Here is a 24,194-nt window from a genome sequence, read left to right as displayed (position 1 = left end):
GTGGATTTGTTAGTTTTCTGTCTGAAAACTGGACATGGTGTGCTGGGACAACACAAGTTAAGTGGGGAAGCTTGGGCCCAAAGATTGGATATGATGTGGGGGGGACTCTTTGCTGGAAGACAGGGTATGCTTCTGGTCTAGAGCCTATAGGTTGTATGTTATGTGAGTACAGACTCGGCCACTGCACTGGATTGGGAACATGGACTAGATTTGGGGATTGTGAGTGGGAGGATCTGGCAGACTTACCAGGGTGACCCTGTTCCAAGATGTGTAAGACCTGACTTAGCTGGAAGATTGTATGGCACTCATGAGGGATGATATGAGATGATAGCAGGGGCCATTTGCTGTCATACAGGATGTGCCGCCTATCCAAAGCCTGTATAGGTTATGGCCAGTGCAAGTGCAGACTAGACTAGGCACTGGATATGCAAGTAGGACTAGGTGTGGGGACTGGGAATGGATCGTAAAGAAAGGAAAGATCACACAGATCCCCAGAATCATCCCTGGATCAAGATACACAGTACTGCCTGGTCTAAGAAGTTGTATGGAGCACCAAAAAAAAACCCAGTAATTTTATTTTTAGACATTTCTGCCTATTTTAGAATTACCTTGGTATTTATAGAAGGAATAAGAATGATAAAAACTGGCAAAATGACAGAAATCATAGAAAAAGAGAAAGATATACACTTTGAACCTCCAACTCCTTCACAGCTCATCATTTCTTGGTGTCCTTTGCCAAACTATATGCAACTATATGCTTGGACATCAAGAAATAATACACAAAGCCTTTTTACCTCCTCAGTCTGTTAGTGCTCTCAGTGGCCTGTGCCATGAAAATAAATATGGAAATCCAGTTCCCCAAGAAAGTACAATGCTCTATAAATCATTCTTCTGAGGAGTCTCAGTCCTTCACATTGTACAACAAATGAAAAGACATCTACTTCCTGAATTTTTTTGTATTAAAAGTCCCTCAAAATAGTTGATTATATTTTCTAGCTTTCTAACCTGAAGTTCCTAAACCTGATTATGTGGAGCATCAGAGTCAGTATCACTGAGAATGTGTCATAAAATATGAATGCAGATATACAGAATCTTAGAGAGGTCAGCAATCTGTTTAGAGAAGATCCCCAGGTTGCTCTGATTTATAGCTCCAATGTCTTTTTGATGATGTATATCATCAAAACATACATGAAGCAGAACGTGAAGCTTAACTAAAATCTATTGGAAGGATTTTGTTTAATTCAACAAACACAGAACAGTCTCATGTTTCCTCCCTGGAAAAAAAATAAGGAGTAACTTAAGAGGACAATCCCTTGTCATCAGTGTCAGCTTTTCTCACTTGAATTAGTTTCTGGAAGTCAGAACTTTGGTGACCTTATTTTAAAGCATCCATAGGGGAGCTTCTCTCAGATGCGTCATTTGACTTCTTGAGTTTCTTTTATTAGTTGTTGCACAGATACTGCCTTTTCATCCCTTCCCAAGCATCACTGATACCTTAAACAATGATCTTCAATAATGGGCTCGTCTTTCTGAAGTTTCCTCTCTCTTAAATGCCTGTAGTCTTATTATCCTTAAGTTCCCTTTGTTCCTGTGGAAGGAGCATTGTACTGCCATTTAAGACTTTATGGAGCCATACCTGGTGGCAGAGTTCTGTAATCCAAACCACTGGGATTGAGACTGAAGCAGGAGAGTCACAATTTCAAGGCCTCCCTGGGATACAGAACAAGTTCAAAGCCAGCCTGGGCAACTTAGTATGATGCTGTTTCAAACAAACAAACATGATTGTTAGCTTGCCTGAAGACACGGGTTGAATTCCCACTCTTGAGCTGATAGCTCTGTTTAAAGGAAGCTATAAATCCTCTGTTGACCTCTGTCACCAAAGAGCAGTGAGTAAGGAAAAGACACCCAAACCTTAACCCCTTCCTAATATCAGGTTCCTGAAGCCAATGTTCTGATCAGAATTTCCATGGCTTTCTAACAGTTTCTTTCCCTTTCATGCTGTTTCAAAACAGAGTCCAATGATTTTTAAAAATACCATGATAAGGTTTAAAGTAATACTTTGAGATTGTATAGACTTTGTTTTTGTTCTATAGTATACTTTCTCTCCCCATCTCCTTATCCCTGTTCCTCTTTTCTTTTGCTTTCCTCTTCTTCCTTTCTCTCTTCATGTCTGTATGAATGTATATGTTTTTAAACAGGCCACATCTTCAGTCTCTAGTATAAAATATGTGATTGTACATTGAACCTGAGTATAAGGGGAAACCAGGTTATACTTCATGCCTGGAATCTTGTGGAGACCAGTGAAAAATAAGGCTGCTCTCATGGATGACGGAGGGACTTTTGCAAACTTCATTCTTCCATGTCATGTTGCCCCCACCCCCACCCCTTTCCTGAAAGAACTTAAAGATAACCAGATGCCATTGAGGAGTGCAACATAGTATTTATATTGTATAAAGGTGATCCTGGCAGCGCTGGGAAGCTGAACTAAAATGGAATGAAATAAAAGACCAGTCAGAACACCATTTCTGTTGTGGGCAAGACAGCATGAGTAGAGGCTGTGACAGTTACTATAGATAGGTAGCAAGAGAGCAGAGCAAGATTAAGGAACAGTCTTTAAGATTGTCAGTAATCAGAGGTGAGGACAAAAAAGGATTTAGAAGTTCAGTACACATTGATTCTTACATGACTGTGGTAAGTGCCCACATGACTTTAAGACTTTAAGAACCTATTTTATCCCACAAAGAAAAGCAGACCTATAAAAAGAGAGCCATTGCACCAACATTTAACGAAGTTGTAAATCTTTTTGTATTTGGAAATTGAAGATTGAGCTTTGGGATCATTCTGTTCTTGGCCCTATGCTGATCCACAACCATTTTTTCCTTCTAACTCTCAAGTAACCATACATAAGTCTAATATTTAGTGCAGCTATTTGATTTTTTTTTCTCTCTCTCTCATAACAAATGTTCTGATAATGTTTAAGGCCTGTCTGTGAAACTTAGTTTTTAGATTATGGTAGTTATCATTATTTGTTTGTTTTCATTCTTCCCCAGCCATTCTCAGCTGTAAATGTTCAATAAAAGCTTACTATTTCGGGATAGTTTTAACTTTTCCCACTTTGGGAGACATTTTTGTCTCCGTCAAGAAGCAAGCATTCAGATTTAGATTATTAAATACTTGATTTCTAGTTTCCACACTGAACCATTTAGTGCTTTCCATTTCCTTGTAAATGGAAAATTTCTCCCATATATATGATGTTTGGATATTGTCAGTATTCTCATCTAATGTAAGAATATCTGCACCTGGGTTCTAACTTAGGTGTACACAAAGCCTGTTATGTCCAGGCCAAACAGAAACTCCCTTGCAGGCATACAAGATTACCCAGGGCTTTGTTCACAGGTCTGTATGAGGAGAAGCATGTGAAAAGTAATTCAGAATATGTCTGGTGGAATATGACTGTGGAAGTGTAGTACTTTTAAAGTGAAAAGATTGTTTTGCCACAGATGTTCTTGCTGATAAGGCCCCTGGAGTCAGAACTTGATGTAATGTGTTGTTCGTCTAATAACTATTATTCTCTGATGAATGGCTGTTATTCTCTGTTTTAACCCTTCAGAAATGCATCTTCTGCAGACACCGGGTTAAGAAGGTTTCTGGAGCCTGCATCCAGTGTTCCTATGGTCGATGCCCAGCTTCATTCCATGTCACATGTGCCCATGCGGCTGGGGTACTCATGGAGCCTGATGACTGGCCTTATGTGGTAAACATCACGTGCTTCAGACATAGAGTCAACTCAAATGTGGTAAGACCTGCTCTCCCAATTGCTGACACTTTATCTGAATTCCTTCCTGGACCCTTCATAGGTCTAGAACACCTTGTCAGTGTTGACATGTCCAGACTGTAATATACTTGAGACTAGAAACTGAGAGCTGTTATTTACACTTAATTGCACAGAACCCTTCAGTTTCTAGTGTGCACTAAACACAATATGTAAGTTGAGTGACTGAACAAATGAATGAGTCAAGCTCTTTCTATCCTTTCTAGTTTTGAATCTGTGTACAGGGTATGTGAAAAGTTGTATATAGATTGTGCAGTTCATGTGTCAGAGGTTCAATTGAAGTAGAGTGGTGTGAAAAGTACTACCTAAAATGTGTAATGCATTCTCTATGAAACTACACATTTATTTAATCTTTTCTGGAAGAAACAAATAGCGGCAATGTTGTAAAGGGAATGGGAAGAGGGCCAGGTACTTTTTTTTTGATCCTTACTACCTAAGATGGGATAAGTGAAGACCAACACGGAGGCCCTGGAAGGTCAATCTTATAGAAAAGAAAGGTATAGCCAGCAATTTGCACCACCAACACATTTGTTTGTTTTATTTAAGACTGAACTTCCTCTGAGTAAGCAGAATTTGTGCCTAGATAACATGAATTTAACTATAGTTTAGTTATCCTCTCCCTGGTTAATGAAATCGTTCCCTTGACTTAAAAACTTAAAAAGATTATGACAGTATAGCAATTTGCATCCTAACATGGTTGTCCTGTCTCTAATACTATTTTTCTCCTCTACTCTTTTTTTTTAAAAAATAGACTGTCTTCTGTTATTTGACAACTCCATACCTGTAAATAATATATCTTCATCTTATGCACATTTTATTAACTTTTTATGAGCCGATTCTCATCTTTCTCATACAACAACCTTCCAGCTTTTTGTAATGATCACATCAATTTCCACTAGTGTCTTGAGAGATATTTGACATTCGTAGTTTGGGAATCTAGATGTGTGAGAATGTCCAAATGTACAAACGTTACAAACTGTCTATTTTAAAGTTTTTCCATAGTTTCAGGTTACAGGTTGCATAGGCTGCATCAATGACTTTTCCTTAGTATGGACATCTTTAGTTGATGTCCATTAGCCAAAAAGATCATTTTCAGTAGCAAACATTAACAAACTAAAGGATTAGTAATAATATATTACATTGCTGTGGCTCTTTGCCATTTACAGCCAATAATATTACCTCATTAAATTATCCTGTATATGTTTTGGGTCATCATAAGGTTCTGACCTCTAGAGCCACAGTGATTAGTGTTCATGCTTAGAATCTGCCAGTAAAAACTGATAACTCTGAAAAAGTGAAAATTGCATACTAAAATTCCTTTTACTTTTACTATTGCTGTTACTACAATCCTTTATGAATAATATGAATATTATTTTTCCTGTCTTAATAATAAAACTAAGTTCAAAGAGGTTCAGTTCCATGTACAAGCAGATGTAGTCATAAAATGGCAGGTGACTCTTCAACCTATATTCTGTAGTAATTTTTGAATCCTTAACTCCACACTTAAATAAAGCTAGCAGTGTGTATCTGAAGTTTTTATACTATAGTGTTTATGGTTACAGGTGATTCTATTGATATTGGATTAAACTGCAACGGGGAATCTGCCTCTTCCTGACTGTAGTGTGTCACTTAGTCAAGCCTAAGTTGCTAACCATTTTTCACAAGATGATGAAAAAGAAAACATAAGACTTTTGAGGTGATGTGGAAACTACTGTCCCACAGATCCACTTATGTGTGGTATATTTGATAAGGAGAATATAATAGCTTAATAGTATATATGGCTATTTCCTTTTGAAGCAAAATAAAAACATTGTAAGGTTTATAATTGCCTCTGGCCCTCTATGGGTAACTACAGGTTTTTGAAAGATAGTTTTGGTATCTTTTACTTATCCGTTATTCAATTAGACTTCAAAATTTGGAAGCTAACTAGAATGATTGTGGTGGTTTGAATGAGAATAACCCCCAGAGGCTCATATACTTGAATGCCTGATCTGTAGTTGGTGGCTTTTTGAAGGTGTGCCACTGGGTGTGGGCTTTGAGGTTGAAGTTTCAAAAAGCCCATGCCATCCCTACCTCATTCTGGTGGATCAAACATGAGCTTTCAGCTATCACTCCAGCACCCTATCACTCCAGCACCTTCTGCTTGCCTGTTGCCATAATCCTCGCCATGGTGATCATAGACTCTAACCCTCTGGAACCGTGAGCCCCCAAATTAAATGCTTTCTTTTATAATTTGCCTTGATTGTGATGCATTGTCACAGCAGTAGGAAAGTAACTATGGAATCTGTTGGTAACTTCTGTTAAAAACATTATAATGGCCTGTTGTGGCCTGTTGTTTTTATCTAAGTTGTTCTTTTTACCAATAAAGATTTAGGAGTTAGGTATCAGGATGAAAACCTGCTAGAACAGAGATACCAAGAAGCAACCAGCTAACCTTTCTTTTTGGCCAGAGACCCAGCAAGAGAGCATCTTTCCACTGGTCCCAAACCCAAAAAGCCCCTCCCTTACTCCTTCCTCTATGTCTCTCTGTCCTTCTTCCTGGGTCAGCTGTCCTCTCTATGGCTAATACTTGTCAATTAGTCGCTGCCTCCACCCCGATCCAAGGTTAATTTCATTAACATAGATAATCTTGGAGTTTCACAGTGCAATGAAATATCCCACAGCAATTGCCTCTCCTGAAGTACGTAATTTTTCCTTTTCGAATACAACAGTGTTCATATTCAACCAACTTTTTAATGATCAGATGATGATGATGATGATGATGATTATGAATGGTAAAGGACACGCATCTTAAAGCAGAAACTGTAATTTGTCTATGTTCTCATCCATGCCTTGACTCTGAGATTAATGGGCTAAATCATAGCCATGAAAACCATAAAATAAAATTAGGCCTGGCTCCTGAACTGGTTGTTTTCTATAACAAAAACTGTACAATTTAGGGGAAATAAAATATAAACCTACTACTATGTCAATGGGATCTCCATTTTCATTCATAGGAGGTTTCTGCTTTTATTTATCAGTTTCCCCCAGTATTTGTTTTATATATTTAAAAGAATAATCTTAAAACAAATTCTGTGTGTTTAGTATCATAAGCTATTGAGTTTGGTGTATGTCTTAGTTACTATTCTATTGCTGTGAAGAGACACCCTGATGAAGGGAACTTATAAAAGAAAGCATTTAATTGGGGGCTTGCTTATAGTTTCAGAGGCATATTTTTCTCTGACAAACAGCATGTTCAGGCCTGCCATGGCAATAACCCAGTCTCTGGTACCAACTTCTGTCTTAGTGTTCTATTGCTGTGAAGAGATACCATAACCAAGGGGACTTATAAAAGAGTGTTAGCCCATGGTTATCATGGTGAAATCATGGCAGCATGCAAGCAGGCATGGTGTTAGAGCAGTAACTGAGAGCTTACATCTGATCCATAGGCAAAAGGCAGAGGGAGAGAGAGGGGGGCAGAGAAACAGAGATAGAGACTGGGCATGGTGTTGGCTTTGGAAACCTCAAAGCCCACCCTCAGTGACACACCTTCTCCAACAAGCACCCTAATCCTTGCAAAACAGTTTTACTAACTGGGGACCAAGCATTCAAACATGAGCCTATAGTGGTTATTCTCATTCAAAGCACCAGATCTTCTATTTCTATTTCCTCTCACATATTCAAGAACAGTGGTGTCCAGCCTTTGGCTATTCTGGGCTACATGAGACAAAGAACTGTCTTAGGCCACATATTCACTATTTAAGCACCACAAAAAACCTGATGAGCAAAGCAAGTCTTTTTTAAGGTTCATATCTGTTGTCATAGATAAGCAAAATAAATATTCACATATGATCCTGATTATGCAATGCTCTTTTACAAAATCTTCTAAAATTACCCAGTAGGTCCAAAGTTTGCAATTGCTAATAAAAAATTGAATATGTCCAAGTAATAAAATTTTAATGATTTTTAAATGTTATTTTAATTTTAATTAAAATATAATTGTATCACTTCCCTTCCTTTCCTTTCCTCTTGCAAACTATTCCTATCTACCTCTCTAATCCCTCCCTCTCAAATTTAATACCATCTATTTCTTCATTAGTGTGTGTGAGTGTGTGTGTATGTGTGTGTGTACACAATATGCTGAGCCCATTTAGTATTACCTGTGTGTGTATGATTTCAGGACTGACCACTTGGTATTTAATAACCAATTAGGGTCTCGTTGCTGGGAAAGATTAATTCTCCCTTTCTCAGAGGTCATTGATACCTGTAATTCTTTGTCTATGGGTGGGTGCCTGAGAGATTTTCCCTCTTCCACATTAGCATATCTGTTGATGTTGAACTTCCTTAAGGTCTTATTTAGGCAGCCACATAGTTCCAGTATCATGGAACTGTCACATCTAGGAGATACAATCTCATAGCAGATTTCTTGGTCCTCAGGCTATTACAATATTCCCATTCCCCTCTTCCCTAATCTTCAATGAGGTGCAGGAGTTATATATTAAGTATACTAATTGGAGCTTCGCATTCCATGATCAGTTGATGTCTGCATTTTGACTACTTATAATGGTCTCCATTTGTTGCTAATAGAAGTTTATTTAATGAAGAGGAAGAGCTACATTTATCTGTGGGTATAAAGTTTCGAATGCAGTTAGGAATTATATTGGTTTACTAATGTGGGGATAGCAGCTTTTCCTCTATAATCCATGACCTCACTAGCCCCAGGTCATTGGCCAGGTTTCCAGAAACAGGCATGATTTCCTTTCTGTGAACAGTTTATAAGTTAAATTGGAGAACTGTTTCTTATCACAAATATATGAATGCCACTATTGTACCTTTAGGGCTATCTTGCCATTGCTAGTCATAGTGGTGGTTCACAGGCATCACAGCTGGGTAGGTCTATTGCTTGATTCTCTCTCTTGAAGTTTGCATAGCACCTTCTGATACTATAAAACATTGATTGCAGGAAGGAGGTTTTCAGGTCAGATCCAGCTCAAATCTTCCAAGTCCTGTGTCCAAAGTTTACTTTGTCTTCAGCTTTAAGATGTAATCAAGGCCAACAGTGATAGGCTATATTGCTTAGACAATCACTTGTACTACCCTGACCAGTGATCCTATTGGACAACTCCAAATGAAGTTGTAGTCTCATGCCTGGTATTAGTTTTTGTTAGATACTCTGTGACTCCTGTGAGGGAAATATCAGCCCAAGTGGGGTAACTTTATTTGAGATGATTATTCATATTTATATTATTTACATGTATTATATAATTTGGGTTTAGTATGATTACTTAAGTCTTGTTTTTAAACATCCTTAGTGTTATTTGACGCTTCTCCCTCCTCACTCCTCATCAAAGCCCTCCTTCTTTCCCCTTTATATCATCTGTATTCTGCTATTTTCCTCTCAAGTCGTCGCCCCCCCCCCCCCCCCCCACACACACACACACACACACACTACCTTTTACTTTCAGGATTTCTGTAGTCATTCCAGGTTATATACTCACATCTGAGTATTTGGAGTGAGGAACCACTAATGAAAGAGAAAATATTTGTGTTTCTGGATATGGGTTACTATACTCAATATTTTAGGTTCATCCATTTACTTGAAAATTTCAATATTTCAGCTTTTTTATAGCTAAAAAATATTTTGTTATCTATATATCCCACATTTTCCTTATCTATTCATCAGTTGAAGGACATATAGGTTGTTATGATTTCCTAACGATTTTGACTAGATCAGCATTAATAAGGCTAAGTAAGTGTCTGTACTTTACGATGGCAACTCCTTTGAGCCAAGGAGCAGTATTTCTGGGTCATATAGTAGATTTATTTTGAGCTTTTTGAGCATTGTTCACATTGATTTACAGAGTGGATTCACCAGTTTGCATTTCCACTAACGGTGAATGAGAATTCCCCATTTCTCACATTCTCTCCAGCCTTGGTTGTAAGTTGTTAATGAATTCACAAAGTTGTTTTAATTTGCATGTCTGCTAAGGATGATATATATATATTTCTTGAAATATTTCTGAACCATTTTTATTTCTTCTTTTAAGAACTCTGTTCAGACCCATAGCACATTTTTTAGTTGAGTCATTTGTGGATTTTGCTTTTTTTTTTCAGTCCTTATTTATTCTGGATATTAATCCTCTCTCAGATGTACACCTAGCAAAGATTCTCTCCCATTCTATGGTTTTCCTCACTTGATTTTTCTTATTCTGTACAAGTTAACACCTGGAAGACTGACAGGTGCATAGTTTACTTGATTAAAAATGGACTTGAACAATTTTTCAGATTTGTTACCATTAATTAATATATGCTACAGATATTCTGCACTAAATTGTTACAATGAAAAGTAGGAAAATTTCAGTTGATTTTCCTTTTACTATTCCTTTAGCCATTTCTCCTGAAATCCAAGAAAATTTACCGAGTTTATGCTCTGTTACAGGGCGGTGTATCTTTATAGAACAATTATTTTTTGATCCTATCTTGATAGGATGTCAACATAGGTAAGGATTGTAAAAGAAATAATAATTATTATTTTTATAATAATATATTACATAATATTATGCATTTATTACATAATTACATAATATTGTTCAGACATAGTTCATGTGTACTCATCACAGAAAGCTTATGTAGCAAGTATTCTTTTTATTGAAAATAAGGTTTTTTCATACAATATATTCTGATCACAGTTTTCCTTCCCTCATCCTCTCCCAGATCTTCCCAACTTCCCTATTTATCTAACTCCATACCTTTTTTCTCTCTCTTTAGAAAACAAAACACATACAAGTGTGTATACACATACAGAATTAAAAACAGAAACAAAAAAAGCATAAGAAACCTATATACACACAGACACACAAGAACAAAACCCATAAGAAGCCATAATATACAAGCAAAAGACCAGTTAGATCAAATTTTTCCAATCAAAGCAACATGAGACAAAAAGAAAATCTACCAAATACAGTGAGTTCATTTTGTGTTGTTCATCTATTGCTGGTAATGAAGCCTGCCCTTAAGTGTAGTATATATACTGAGTGAGACTCCAGTGGAGAATAAAAGAGGAGGAGGCTTGTTGATTGGTTGGTTTTTGTTGTTTTAAATGGTTGTCAGTTGGAGCTAGCTTCTTGGTTAGGGGTGAGAGTTCATGTCCACTTCCCCTTCTGAGCCCTGCGATCCATTTCCACCAGAAGGCCTACCTCCTAAAGTTTAAATAATCTCCCAATATTGTGCTGCCAACCAGCTAAGGACCACATGTTTACACACAGGAGCCTGTGGGGACATATTTCACATTCAAACCATATTAATTCTACCAATAATTCATCAGTTTTCAATTGGCCCTTCTTCAGGAAGTAAACCCAAATTATTTTGCCAAATGATAAGAAAGTGTCCATTCTGAAATTGTCCCTTGTTGTAACTACTTCTTCCTCCCTCCAGAACTTTGGTTTTTTTTTTTTTTTTTTTTTTAGTGTTAACTATTCTGACCTTTGTACAAACCTTGATTAGAAAGAATAATATTTGAGGGTGAATTACATAGCCTATTTTAATATGTAAGTATGAGCCTTTATGAAGACTAAAACATAACCATTTATAAGGTGTCTTCATTGTATATATTTAACAACTGGATCTTGCTGTTGGTATTGCCCTGTAGAGTGAAGAGCAGGTGAAGTCATGACTACCAAAACCTTGGTGAGGCTGTTTTTTGTGCAGCCACAAACCTGAGAATAAAATATATATTTTACTGAAAAAGAAAAAACGAAAAACTGTATTGGGAATCAAAGATGACTATTAAAACAACATAAGGTATTTTTCTGTGTTCTGTCACATGTGCCCTAAACAAAGAGATGCATATAGATTATCTTCTACTTTATATAGAGTATATCATTCTACTTTATAAAGTGTTCACCCTTTCACATCCCTCCTATATTAGATTTATGGAGCAAAAGAGAAAATGTTGAGTATGATCTTTCCTCGCTAAGTAATTTTGTGTCTGCTGTTTTAAAACATATTGGTTAATTATACATGAATTGGTTGTTTAAAGATTTGAGAAATTTTTAAGGACTATTCTATTTTGTGTTTACATAATCAGTGGAAACTACAGAGAAGTAATTATAGTAGTAAATAGTTAAAATCCCTATAGGTCATCTGTTTAAACAATATTAACTGCATGGTTCTTCTATTTCATGCTGGGCTGCCTTATGGACCTGTGTCAGTTACTGAGTTCTGTTGGTGCCTAGGCTCCTAATTATTATCGATGTAGTCACTCATTTTCTGGAATCCAAACTTGTGTTTGTTCATGTGTCAGGATCCCTGAGCACAAAATCCCACTAATCCCTGAGTCTGACCCAGAATCAAGCCACAAAAACCCACCAATCTAAGCCCACCGACACCCGCCCCCCGCCCCCCCCCCCCCCCCGAAACCCTAAATAAACTCTGTACCCTGTTCAGTTTGCTGCTGCTTCTGACCACAGAGGCAGCCACCCTCCTGGATTTTTCTTCCCAGTAATCTCAAGTGAGGTTTGTTGTGCGGTGTGACATTTTTACCAGAGTGGAGCTCAGTTGTAACGAGTTTCACCTTAGCTGGAGCAGAGCAGAACACTTTCGCTGGGGGACATTCCCCTAGCAGAGCAGAGCTGTTATACTCCAGGGGACAGAAAAAAACAATAGTGCCCAAGGCTTCTTGAACATAGTGCTTTGAATTAATATATCATCACTTCTAACTAAGATAGTCTTTTGATCAAAGCAAGCTAAGCCGCAGCCTGGTTTACACTCAAAGTATGTAAGTAGGTAGAGAAATTGGGTCACACCTTGGTTTAGGATCTAAAGTAACATTGAGACACTTGCAAAAGTTATGTGTCTTTAGATGAAATATTATACACCAGGCGGTGGTGGCGCATTCCTTTAATCCCAGCACTTGGGAGGCAGAGCCAGGCGGATCTCTGTGAGTTCGAGGCCAGCCTGGTCTACAGAGCGAGATCCAGGACAGGCAGCAAAACTACATGGAGAAACCCTGTTTTGAAAAAACAAAAACAAAATGAAATATAAGAAAGAATATAGGATTCTGGGCGAGACTGTATAATCATCGGGAAATATCACATAGAACATCTATTAAAAAGCAAGAGAAATTTATGTTTCTAAAGTATCACTACCATAAAAACAAAAACAAAAAAACAAAGAAGACCTATAGAAATGAGATTAAATGAGCCTAAAACAATGTGGCAGATAAACAGAACTGAATTGGAGAGTGGATTCACTTCTTCAGAGTTTCAGAGAAGGGGATAGGAAACTACCAAGGTCATTCATTATAAGGTCAGTTTGACCTAGTTAAAAGTCCAGGTGTCAGATTAAAGTGTCATGTTAGTGTTGCACCTCTTGAAGTTGATTACTGTCTGGAGCTGTGATTATATAAAGGAATATTCCATTCTTAGAAAATAAACATTAAAGTATTCAGATGATAAACACCATGATATACATGGATTTAAAGTAGCTTAAGAAAACCTTAGAGGATTGAGGTGCAAGGTTGTTTCCCAAATAAATACTTTTTATTTTCTGTTCTTTTTTCATTTCTATCAAATTTCTTTTTTCTCTGTCTTACAGAAGTCCAAAACTTGTGAGAAAGCCATCTCTGTGGGTCAGACAGTCATCACAAAGCATCGGAACACTCGGTACTACAGCTGTAGAGTGATAGATGTGACATCTCAAACCTTCTATGAGGTCATGTTTGATGATGGCTCCTTCAGCAGAGACACATTTCCTGAGGATATTGTGGTAAGTGGATTTTTTCTGAGTGCCTGATCCCTCAGAAATGTTTGTAACTAATTGTCTATTACCATTGATAATTTTGATGTTAGTTATCCTTTGTAGTATACAGATGAACAGATTTTTTTTCTAATTCTTTTGAGAAATTTTATGTAGCCAAGGAACATAAGATACACTCTGTACTGTTCTTGTGTACTACTACAGAAAAATATCAAAGACTTGGTAGGTAATTTGTAAAGAAGAGGAATTTATTTGTTTGAGTTGTGAGAAGGCAAGGCAGTCCAATTTCTGATATTTGGTCTGATGAGTACCTTCTTTCTGAACTCTTACATGTCACAGGGCAAGGTGGCCATTTTCTATGGAGCTTACACAGGGTATCAGTCCCACTGACCAGACAACAGCCTTCCTGGGCCTAATCATCTCTAAATCCTTTTCTGACTTTGATGGTGAGGTTGGGAGATACGGCCTTTTTATATAGCTCAGGCTGGCCTAGAAGTTACTATGTGGCCCAGGCTGTTAGCTAACTGGGAATGATCCTCCTGCCTCACTCACCCTTACAAATACTGGGATTCCGTCGGGCAGTGGTGGCACACGCCTTTAATCTGAGCACTGGGAGGCAGGGGCAGGCGGATCTCTGTGAGTTCAAGGCCAACCTGGTCTACAGAGCGAGATCCAGGACAGGCAGCAAAACTACATGGAGAAACCCTGTTTCGAAAAAACAAAAACAAAAAAAAAACTCCAAATACTGGGATTCCAATGTGAACCACCGTGTCCTGACTCAGTAATGTGCCGGGGTCCAGCTTCAGCATGTCAAAGAAACTGAAGAGATGTGGAGTCGGTGTATATTAAACACACACAGGAGACTTATCTGAGGGGGCAAAGCTTAATTCTTCTTCCTTTTATTTTTCTTTCTTCTTTTTTCTATTTTTTTCTTATTCCTTTTATGCCACCTCAGACAACAGTTTCTACACAAGAAAATAGTACATTATAACCACAAGTTACATGTATTCCAAAAACAAATTAATCTTTACACAAGAGGAAATCACATTATGATCACATTGCATGTTTTCCTTAGAAACTCACAAGTAGTTACACATTTTTTTTTGTATTAATTTCCCCACTATAACATCTTAACCCCAAAGCAATGATTCTTTTATTACTGATTAACAAATTTTTAAGCAAGCCACATATATTTCAACCAGTTCCTTTTGTACTGGCAGGCAGCTGTTTGCTGTTTCAGTGTAGCAGATTTCTATCCTATTTCTACTATACAAAACCTTAAACAAGTGGTCTAGCTAACCATCTATTTTTCTTTCTTTACACACAGGTCATTTAATTTCCTTTCACAACTTTGTTTTTTCAAAGTGCATACTGAAACCTGTGATTAATTCTGTAAACTACATGACCAAGGAATTCAGACCTAACCTTGAGTGTAGGGACATAATTGCTTTCTTTGATCATCAGCCTGTTTTCCCACAGGCAGAGTTCATGGGTCTATAAGTCATGAAACTTGTTTATATTCCATCCTCAGCAAATCTCACATCTAGCAAAGAGGGGGATGACTTCTAATCTTATTTCTGTCTTATATATGTATCTCTCATTGGAGCAATTGGCAGAGTAGCCTAACCCATTTACCTAATTATCTTCACTAACTGTCTTAAGCACCTGTATCTTTTAGGCTGACTCAGAAAGTTTAATTAAATCTTTGATCCAACTAAGCATCATTGCTCTTATAAAAATCATCTTGATTATGAACTGCAAGTAAATTGCCCAGTGAGGAGTGGGGTTTTCCCATGAAACAATCACGATATACAGTGGGATTCTTTCACATAGTAATCACACCATGGCAAATACAGTAGGAACATGATAGCAGCAAGCAGGAGAAAGCCCAGCAGAAGCAAGGGGCTTTCTGGAGACAAACTGCCCCCACTCCAGGGTATACCCATCATAGCTTTGCTATCCATAAACCCCATTGCTGACTGCAGCTCTTACAACATGGCCACTGACAGTAATGTGTTTAACTTATTACTTATTTCACATTGGAGTAACAAAAATCACACAGGGAAAGGGCTTTTGGCATTGACTCAGTCGTGGCCTAGACTTAGCCCCCACTGTACCTCTCAGGCTCATTCAGAAAAGCTGGTGCATATGTATAGTTTAATGACTGAGCATGTTTTGGAATTCACAGAAAGAGGAGGCTTTATGCAGAGATCAGTTCCCAGAGAAGAAGCTAGTCAACCTGATAGTGCTTCTGTTATTCCTTCTCCTGGGCATTTCATTTTGGGGCCCAAGTCGTAATCTCGCATGTATCATTTCTGCTTCTCCTGATTCTCTGTGGAAATGTTGCTTCAATTTGTACTTGGAAAGAAGCTTCTTAGCTTTAATAGTTATTATTTTCACACATTTTGTATGATTATAAATTAAATATAACCTTATGAGATTGCTCATGAATATGTCCAGAATTTGGATCTTTCTGGAGGTGAAGAAACATTGATTCAGTCAGCTTTGTTATGCTTACATCCCTGTATTGTTAACTGGGCTGGGGAATATGTCCCAGACAGTAAAGGTACTTGCTGCCAAGCCTGATGAACTAAGTTCAAGCCCCCTAGACCTGTGAGATGGAAGGAGGAAACCAGCTCCTGCAAGTTGTCTTCTGACTTCCAAATTCACACCATGCCATGCACTTGGCTCCCCTGCCACCAATAAGCTGACACACATGTGTACACACTCATACATACAAATTAGGTAAATATAATGGAATTCAAAATATTTTTTAAAAGAGTGACATGAGTGGAAACAAAAATGTTTTGTTATCTCCAGCACAGCGGCTGCACCTGAATCTACTGCTGTTTCGGCCATTCATTGTGGCTCTGCAGTTCCTGGCTTCCTTCTCCGGTAGTTGCCCTGTGGGACTTTTACATCCCACCAGATTCACTTCTTGGCCCTGCCACCAAGTGTAGTTTTCTAACTAAATCTTTATGGTTCTACTTTTCTTTCTTTTTTTTTTTTTTCATTGATTAGATTTTTTTTTTCATTTATTTTACATCCTGACTGCAGTTTCAGGTCCCTCCTCTCCTCCCATTCCCTCCTTCACCTCCCTTCTACCCCTCCTCCAGTCCACTCCTCCTTTGTTCAGAAAGGGGCAGGCCTCCCATGGGTGTCATCAAAGCATGGCATATCAAGTTGAGGTAGGAACATGAATCTCTCCCTGCATTTAGGCTGGGCGAGGCAACCTAGCATGAGGAACAGGTTCTCAAAAGCCAGCCAAAGTGTCTGGAACAGGCCCTGCTCCCACTGCTAGGAGTCTCACAAGTAGATCAAGCTACACAACTGTCACACATATGTAGAGGGCCTAGGCCGGTGCCATACAGGCTCCCTAGCTTGTCAGTCCAGGGTCTGTGAGCTCCTATGAGCCCAGGTTTAGTTGTTTCTGTGGGTTCCTTTGTGATGACCTTGACACCCCACCCACCTATCCTCACCCTCCACCCCCACCCCCCAGCTCATACAATCCTTCCTCCCTGTCTTCAACAGGATTCCCTAAGCTTGGCCCAGTTCTTGGCTGTGGATCTCTGCATCTGTTTCTACCAGTCACTGGATAAAGGCTCCCCAATGACAGTTGGGGTAGTCACCAATCTGATCACAGGAGATGGCCAATTCTGGCCATCCATCTATCATTGCTAGGAGTCTCAGCTAGGTTCATCCCTATAGACTCTTAGGAGTCTCCTTGCATCAGGCTTCTACCTGACCCCTAATGCCATCCCCCATCAAGACCATCTCTTTCATTACTCTCCCCCCTGCATCCACTCCCCAACCTGATCCTTCATGTTCCCATCACTACCTCCCCCATCTACCCAGAAAATCTCTTCTATTTCCCTTTCCTGGGAAAATCCATGTGTTCACTTTTGGACTTTCCTTGTTACCTAGCCTCTCTGGGGCTATGGATTATAGCAAGGTTATCCCTTACTTTACAGCTAATATCCACTTATGAGTGAGTACATACCATGTTTATCTTTCTGGGTCTAGGTTGCCTTGGATGATTTTTTTTTTCTAGTTCCATCCATTTACCTTCACATTTCCTGATGTCATTGTTTTTAATAGCTGAATAATACTGTGAATGCTTTTATCAGATGTGTTGTCTTTATCTTCCCTTTAGATAATTATATCAAGGTGTTTTGTTTGAAGAACTTATTCCCAAGCAACATTTGAGGCTTATAGCTTCTGAACATTCTTGCCTGCCAACTTGGTCATGGTGGATGATCATCTTGATGTGTTATTGAATTTGGTTGCAAGTATTGTGAAGAATTTTTGTATCCATGTTCATCAGAGATATCATCCTATAGTATTTTTTCTTGGCTCTTTGTCTGGTTTTGTTATCAGATTAAAACTGGCTTCATAAAATAATTTTGAAATGTTCCTTTTCTATTTTGAGAAGTATTGGTATTAGATCTTCTTTAAAACTCTGGTAGAATTCGACACTAAATCCTTCTGGTCCCGGGCTTTTTCTTTTTCTTTTAGCTGGGAGATTTTTTAATTACTATTTCCGTCTCATTGGAAGTTATGGGTCTATTTAAGTTGTTCATTTTATCTCAATTTAGTTTGTTAGCCATGTGTATCTAGAAATTCGTCCATTTCTTTTAGGCCTTACAATTTGGTAGACTATAGATTTTTTTTTCCTTTTAAAGCATATCCTTAGGAGTCTGAGTTTCCTCAGTGTCTGTTGTAATATTCCCATTTCATCTCCAGGCCTAGTTTCCGATTGTCTTCTATTGGTTAGTTTGGTTACATACCTCTTAAACTTTTTCTTTTATTGTATTATTATTTCTTGGTTCGTTTGTAGATAGCAGATTACCTTTTAGTCTTGACTGGCCTGAAACTCAAACATGTACACCAGACTGGCTCCAAATTCATAGAAATACGTATATCTTTGCTGATTATATGTATATGTGCTGAGATTAAAGGAGTGTACCACCAAGCCTAGCTTGGTAATTTTTGCAAGGAACCAACTCTTAGTTTCATTGATTCTTTGCTTTTTTTTTTTTTTTTTACTTCTATGTCATTAATTTTAGCCCTGATTTTGGGGGCAAACATAATTTTTTTGTTATGTTGTTTGTTCTGATTTTTCCCAGGCTTCTGTTGCATCATTAAATTGTGAATTTGAGAATTTGAGGTCTCTAATTTTATTGTATTTTTTATGTATACACTTCTATAAACTCTCCTGTTAGCCCCCCTTCGTTTGTCCTGTAGACTTCAGTATTGATCTTCATTCAATTACATGTTTTTAAAATTTCCTTTTTTTTTTCCTGTGACCTAATTGTCATTCAATAGTGTGTTGTTTAGCTTCTATAGGTTTGTGTACTTTCTGTAATTTCTATTGCTGTTGATACCAGCTTCATCCCATTGTGGACCACTAGAACACTGGATGTGATTTTAGCTTTCCTATATTTCTTCAGACTTGCTTTGTTTTCTAACATGTAGTTGATTTTGGAGAATGTTCCATGAGCTGTTGAGAATGTGTATTATGTAGTGTTTGTGTGGAGTGTTCTTTAGGTATCTCTTGGGTCCATTTGATTTATGATGTCATTTAACTCTAGAGTTTGTTTAGTTTTTTTCTGTTGGTGAGAATTAGGTTTTGAAGTGACCCACAGTCGCTGTGTTGGGGTCAGTCTGTGGTTTTAGATCTAATAATATTTCCTCTGAATGGGTGAGACAGTTGATTGGCTTGATCTGTTTGGGAGGCATCCAGGCAGTGGGACCAGGTCCTGTGCTCATTGCATAAGTTGGCTGTTTGAAACCTAGGACCTATGCAGGGTCGCTTGGCTTGGCCTGGGAGGAGGGTACTGGACCTACCTGGACTGAGTCTACCAGGTTGATCTCAGTCCTCGGGGGAGGCTTTGCCCTGGAGGAGGTGGGAATGGGGGGTGGTCTGGGGGGAAGGGGAGGGGGGCGGGATGGGGAAGAACAAGGGAATCCGTGGCTGATATGTAGAACTGAATTGTATTGCAAAATAAAATTTAAAAAGAAAAAAATTCAATAAAATGAATTCTAGTGATAAAAAAAATAATAATATTTCCTTTATGAAATTTGGTAGCCTCTTATTTTGGTTTATATATGTTCAGAATTGTAATATCCTATTGGTGGGGTTTTTTGTTGTTTTTTTTTTTTTTTTTTTCTTTACTGAGAATGAACTGTTCCTGCTTGTGTCTTCTGACTAGTTTTTTTCTTTTTTCTTTTCTTTTCTTTTTTCTTTTCTTTTCTTTTCTTTTCTTTTTTCTTTTCTTTTCTTTTTTCCCTTAGAGCTGAGGACTGAACCCAGGGCCTTGTGCTTGCTAGGCAAGCGCTCTACCACTGAGCTAAATCCCCAACCCCATTCTGACTAGTTTTTGTTTGAAGTCTGTTTTGTTGGATATTAGAATAGCTATGCCTGGTTGTTTCTTAGTTCCATTTGTTTGGAATAACTTTTTCCATGCTTTTACCCTAAAGTGCTATACAGTTATTAATGGTGAACTGTGTTTCTGGAGGCAGCAAAAATATGGATGCTGTTTTCTAATTCAGTCTGTTAGTCTATGTGTTTTGTTGAAGAATTGAGATAGTTAATATTCAGTTATTATTGAAAAAAAGTGTGTTAAGTTTCTGTCTTTTTTTTTTTTTTTGGTGATGTGTTTTTTTGATTATCTGCCCTGCTATTTGTTTGTTTCCTGTGACTTCTTGTGCGTATTTACCCTTCCTTTCAGTTAAAGTATTCCTCCTAGTATCTTTTATAGAGCTTGCTTAGTAGTCAAAACTTGCTTTAATCTGACTTTAACATGAAAGGTTTTTATTTTTCCTTCTATTTCCAGCTAGAACAATGAAAATTCAGGCCTTTAATACTGTCAATAAAGTGACCATTCCTTTTTAAGGCAGAATTTTTATTAACAATAAAAAGAAACATATGATGTATTTCTAATCATAAATAACCAAATTTATTGTGTGTGCCTTTCATTTAAACCACACATTTTCAAGCATCATTTATAGCTTGATTTGTTGATATACCAGCAGGAGCAATCATGTTTGGGAACAAACACAGTTCTTTCAGAGACAGCTGAGGCAGGACACATCCCATCTGCTCCACCTGCCATGTCCCTTCTATCCCTTGCCTTTCCTCTGCTGCCAGAATTGATCCTTTAAGCTCTTACTGACTTTGAGGTCCTTCATCCTGGGTATTTTCAGAACATTCCTGACATTCAGCTTCATTCATGACAAAGGGGTTCCTTGGAGGCTCAGTTTAGTTGTTAGTAAAATAGATAATAATCTGTTGCTTCATATGGTCTCTTCATGGGTAGGGGGAAGGTAGGCATGTAGTCCTACCTGCAGCTAAGTATCTATTGGCATTTGATAGAGATAGTTTTCTTTACTGGTTGATCAACCACATTCTAGGACAACCTCCACACCCAACACAAATTGGGCAACACAGTTTTGATTACATGGTGTAAAAGAAAGAAAGAGAGATCTCTATGTTGAATGAGTAGGAAGGTGAGGATGGATCTAGAAAGATTTGGGAAAGGGGTGAATGTGATTTAAAAATACATTGTATGAAATTCCCAAAGAATACATAAAAATATTACTTAAAAATCTGTCTACTTCAAAGAGTAATTATAAAGATCAAATTGTGTCTATGCTAAATCACTTTGTTAATTTTAAAATGCTACAGAAATGTTACAAGTTATAAATCACTAGCCAGTAATTTATACTTTCTTTGTATTATTTGAGCTTCTGCCTGGATAATTCTTTGTCAAATAGCAAATATAAAGTATTGGTGTATTTTTTGCTTGCCTTATGAGGCTCCTTTGCAACTTTATGGTGTAAGCTAAATCTTTAAGTGCTCCTTTTCTTCATATCTCTTCCCTGAACACCCGTGCAAGATATAATCTGTAAAACACAGGGGCAATTACTCCTTTTAATTGTAAAGAGTTAGTCATTTGCTAAGTTCTGAATGCATTCACTTAGGCACTTGCCTTAAGACACCTTTTCATTAATCCCACAGAGCAGAAACTGTGTGAAGCTGGGCCCTCCTGCTGAAGGAGAAGTCATCCAAGTCAAGTGGCCTGATGGTAAACTCTATGGAGCGAAGTATCTTGGATCAAATGTTGCCTACATGTATCAGGTGGGTTCTACTCTCTGTGATGCTTAGTCAGATGGACAGGAGATACCATGTAGACAAATTTCTAAATGGTCTTATTAAATAAAAACATGGAGCCAAATATAGGGGTGAAAGCCTGAGAGAGGTCAGGGAAATAGGGAAAGCCACAGCTAACCTTACCTCACCAACTCTGCTGCTTTCAAATGCGAGTTACTTCCTGTCTATCCATGCCTATATGCCTTGCTATTCTGCCATCTGATTTGCTCTCTCTGTCCAGCTACATCATTTCCTCTTCCTGCCCAGCTCTGTCACTTCCTGTCTTTCTGTACAGACTTCCAGACCTCCATGGTTAACTAGTGTTGGAATTTAAGGCATGTGCCACTGCATCTGGCTCTGTTTCCAGTGTGGCCTTGAACTCACAGAGATCCAGACAGATCCCTGCCTACCAAGTGATAGGATTAAAGGCATGTATTACCATTGCCTGACTTCTTTGTTTACCTATAATGGCTTGTTTTTTCTCTGATCTCCAGGCAAGCTTTATTTATTAAAGCACAAATAAAATATCACCACATTTCAGCGCAAATAAAATGTCACCACAATACCAGGAGGACATAACATGAGTGCACTCTGAATCAAAAAGCCACACGAAATTTGGGTGCCTTTTATTTTATGAAAGAGAAAACTTGAATTTCTAGCAGCTCGGGTTTCAATTTAGAGTTTAGTTGCCGGGTTGGACACTGTGAGAAACCCTAACATTTGTTATGGTTCAACTACTAGGTAATAGACTGTTTTCTTGTGTTTTCATTGTGAGAGTTGGTTTATCTCACTTTGAGCCAGAACTTGGAGCTTAGGGTATTATAGCTCAGTGGTAAAGTACAAGATATAACATTCATTTGCCAAGTTGATACAGTATTACATATTACATCATATTACTTTATGTTAGCTCTGATGTCCAACTAGCACCCCATGACTTGATTTCCTTGGGTAGAGAAACCTAACTTGGGCACCTCAGATAAACTGAAAGCAGTGCACCATTGGCACAGATGTTCCAAGGAAAACTGGAATTATTCTATCCCTACCAAAAGTAAAGATGAGTTAAACTCACAAAGAAGCAACATGGGTAGCACATGTGCATTCATATTCTTCAGAGAACTTTAAAACTGAACTTTTTTTTTAAGAAGCAACAGATTTCAATAAACAGAAAAAGAAAAAAGAATATAGATATGAGGTAGATCATTAATATTAAATTAACATTCACAAATCAACATTCTAGTCTAAATGATATAGTAAAAATAGGGGAAAAGAAAACAAAAACAAACCCTGGAAGATTCAAATTTGATAAGTTGAAAAGCAGCTTAAGAATAGCAAGACACCAGTTTAAGTAAAGAAGACAATTAACAAGCTGATAAGGGGCTTAAATAAAGGAGTACAGTGCAAGACCAGGGCAATATAAGGATACCAGGAACTCGAGCACAATGCAATTAAAAGGTGCTCAAAGAAGTGTAGGAAACAAAATTTTTTTCATTGTCTAAGAGTTGTTGTCCTGGCTAGTTTTTGTCAAGTTGACGAGAGCTAGATTTACCTGGGAAGAGGATCCTCAGTTAAGAAAGTGCTTCTATAAGAATGGCCTGCAGACAAGGCTATGGCACATTTTCTTATTTAGTGATTGATGTGTGAGGGAGGGCCCAACTCATTGTGGGTATGCTGATCTTGGACAGCTAATGTAAGAAACCAGGCTGAAGAAGCCAACCAGCAGTGATCCTCCAATCCTCCATGGTCTCGGTTTCAGTTCCTGCCTCAAGGTTCCTGACCTGTCTTCCTTCAGTAATGGACTGTGGTGTGGAAATGAAATAAAACCTCTCCTCCCCAAGTTGTTTGACGACTGTGTTTTTATCTCAGCAAAGAAACCTAAAGCAAGTGGAGGACTAGTGCAGAAAATTGTCATTTTCTATCCTTCTACATATGTATTTTAGGATTATATATGATGGCATAAGTATATTAGACTGTTCACAATTAAGTAAACCTCACAAGTGGGCTGAATAATACAAAGATTCCTAGGGAAAAGCATTACTATGTCATCAAAACAAATAATAATAAGTAAATAGAGTAAATAATAAGAGCAATAGAGAAGCTATGAAACAAAGCAGGTTGCTGCATAAAAGTGTCACGTTAGGAATCAGTGTGTTAGCCCAGCAACATAAAACTATGGACATATGTATAGACTCAATGAAAGTGTAAGCTGGTATTAAAATTGTCTCTCTAAGTACAAGTAGCATAAAATTCCTCATTAAACCAAGTGGCCCTTTTTGTGCTTTCTGTCTTTCACCTTCACCATAGAATAAACAAGACATTCATTAAAATGTATAGAAACAAATGCCTAGAACACAGTGCAAAATATGCTAAATCTGTATGTTTATGTGTATATGTGTCTGAATGTGTCTTTATATGTATATATTTGTATGTGTCTGTGTGTATATTTGTGTCTGTGTGTCTCTATGTAGGTCTGTGTGT

At 37.9% G+C, this 24,194-nt stretch overlaps 1 protein-coding gene across 5 annotated transcripts in view; it reads left to right on the top strand.

Annotated features, from left to right (window-relative positions):
• Kdm4c (lysine demethylase 4C) overlaps positions 1-24,194 on the top strand; it is a 206,503-nt gene that overhangs the window by 168,864 nt on the left and 13,445 nt on the right. For 4 of the 5 annotated variants that reach the window (XM_052718457.1, XM_052718458.1, XM_052718459.1 and 1 more), the window contains 3 exons: positions 3,611-3,796; positions 13,406-13,576; positions 21,588-21,707. In XM_052718457.1, the coding sequence (XP_052574417.1) occupies positions 3,611-3,796; positions 13,406-13,576; positions 21,588-21,707 (477 nt within the window). Of the gene's footprint in view, positions 1-3,610; positions 3,797-11,459; positions 11,612-13,405; positions 13,577-21,587; positions 21,708-24,194 lie in introns of those variants that run through there. The other variant, XR_008213975.1, reaches the window with a different exon arrangement.

Source organism: Peromyscus californicus, unplaced genomic scaffold (genome assembly GCF_007827085.1).
Source record: "Peromyscus californicus insignis strain IS unplaced genomic scaffold, ASM782708v3 Scaffold_5__1_contigs__length_169319896, whole genome shotgun sequence".
Taxonomy (NCBI): domain Eukaryota; kingdom Metazoa; phylum Chordata; class Mammalia; order Rodentia; family Cricetidae; genus Peromyscus; species Peromyscus californicus.
Note: the sequence above shows the minus strand (reverse complement) of the source record. Positions and strands in the feature narration are given on the sequence as shown.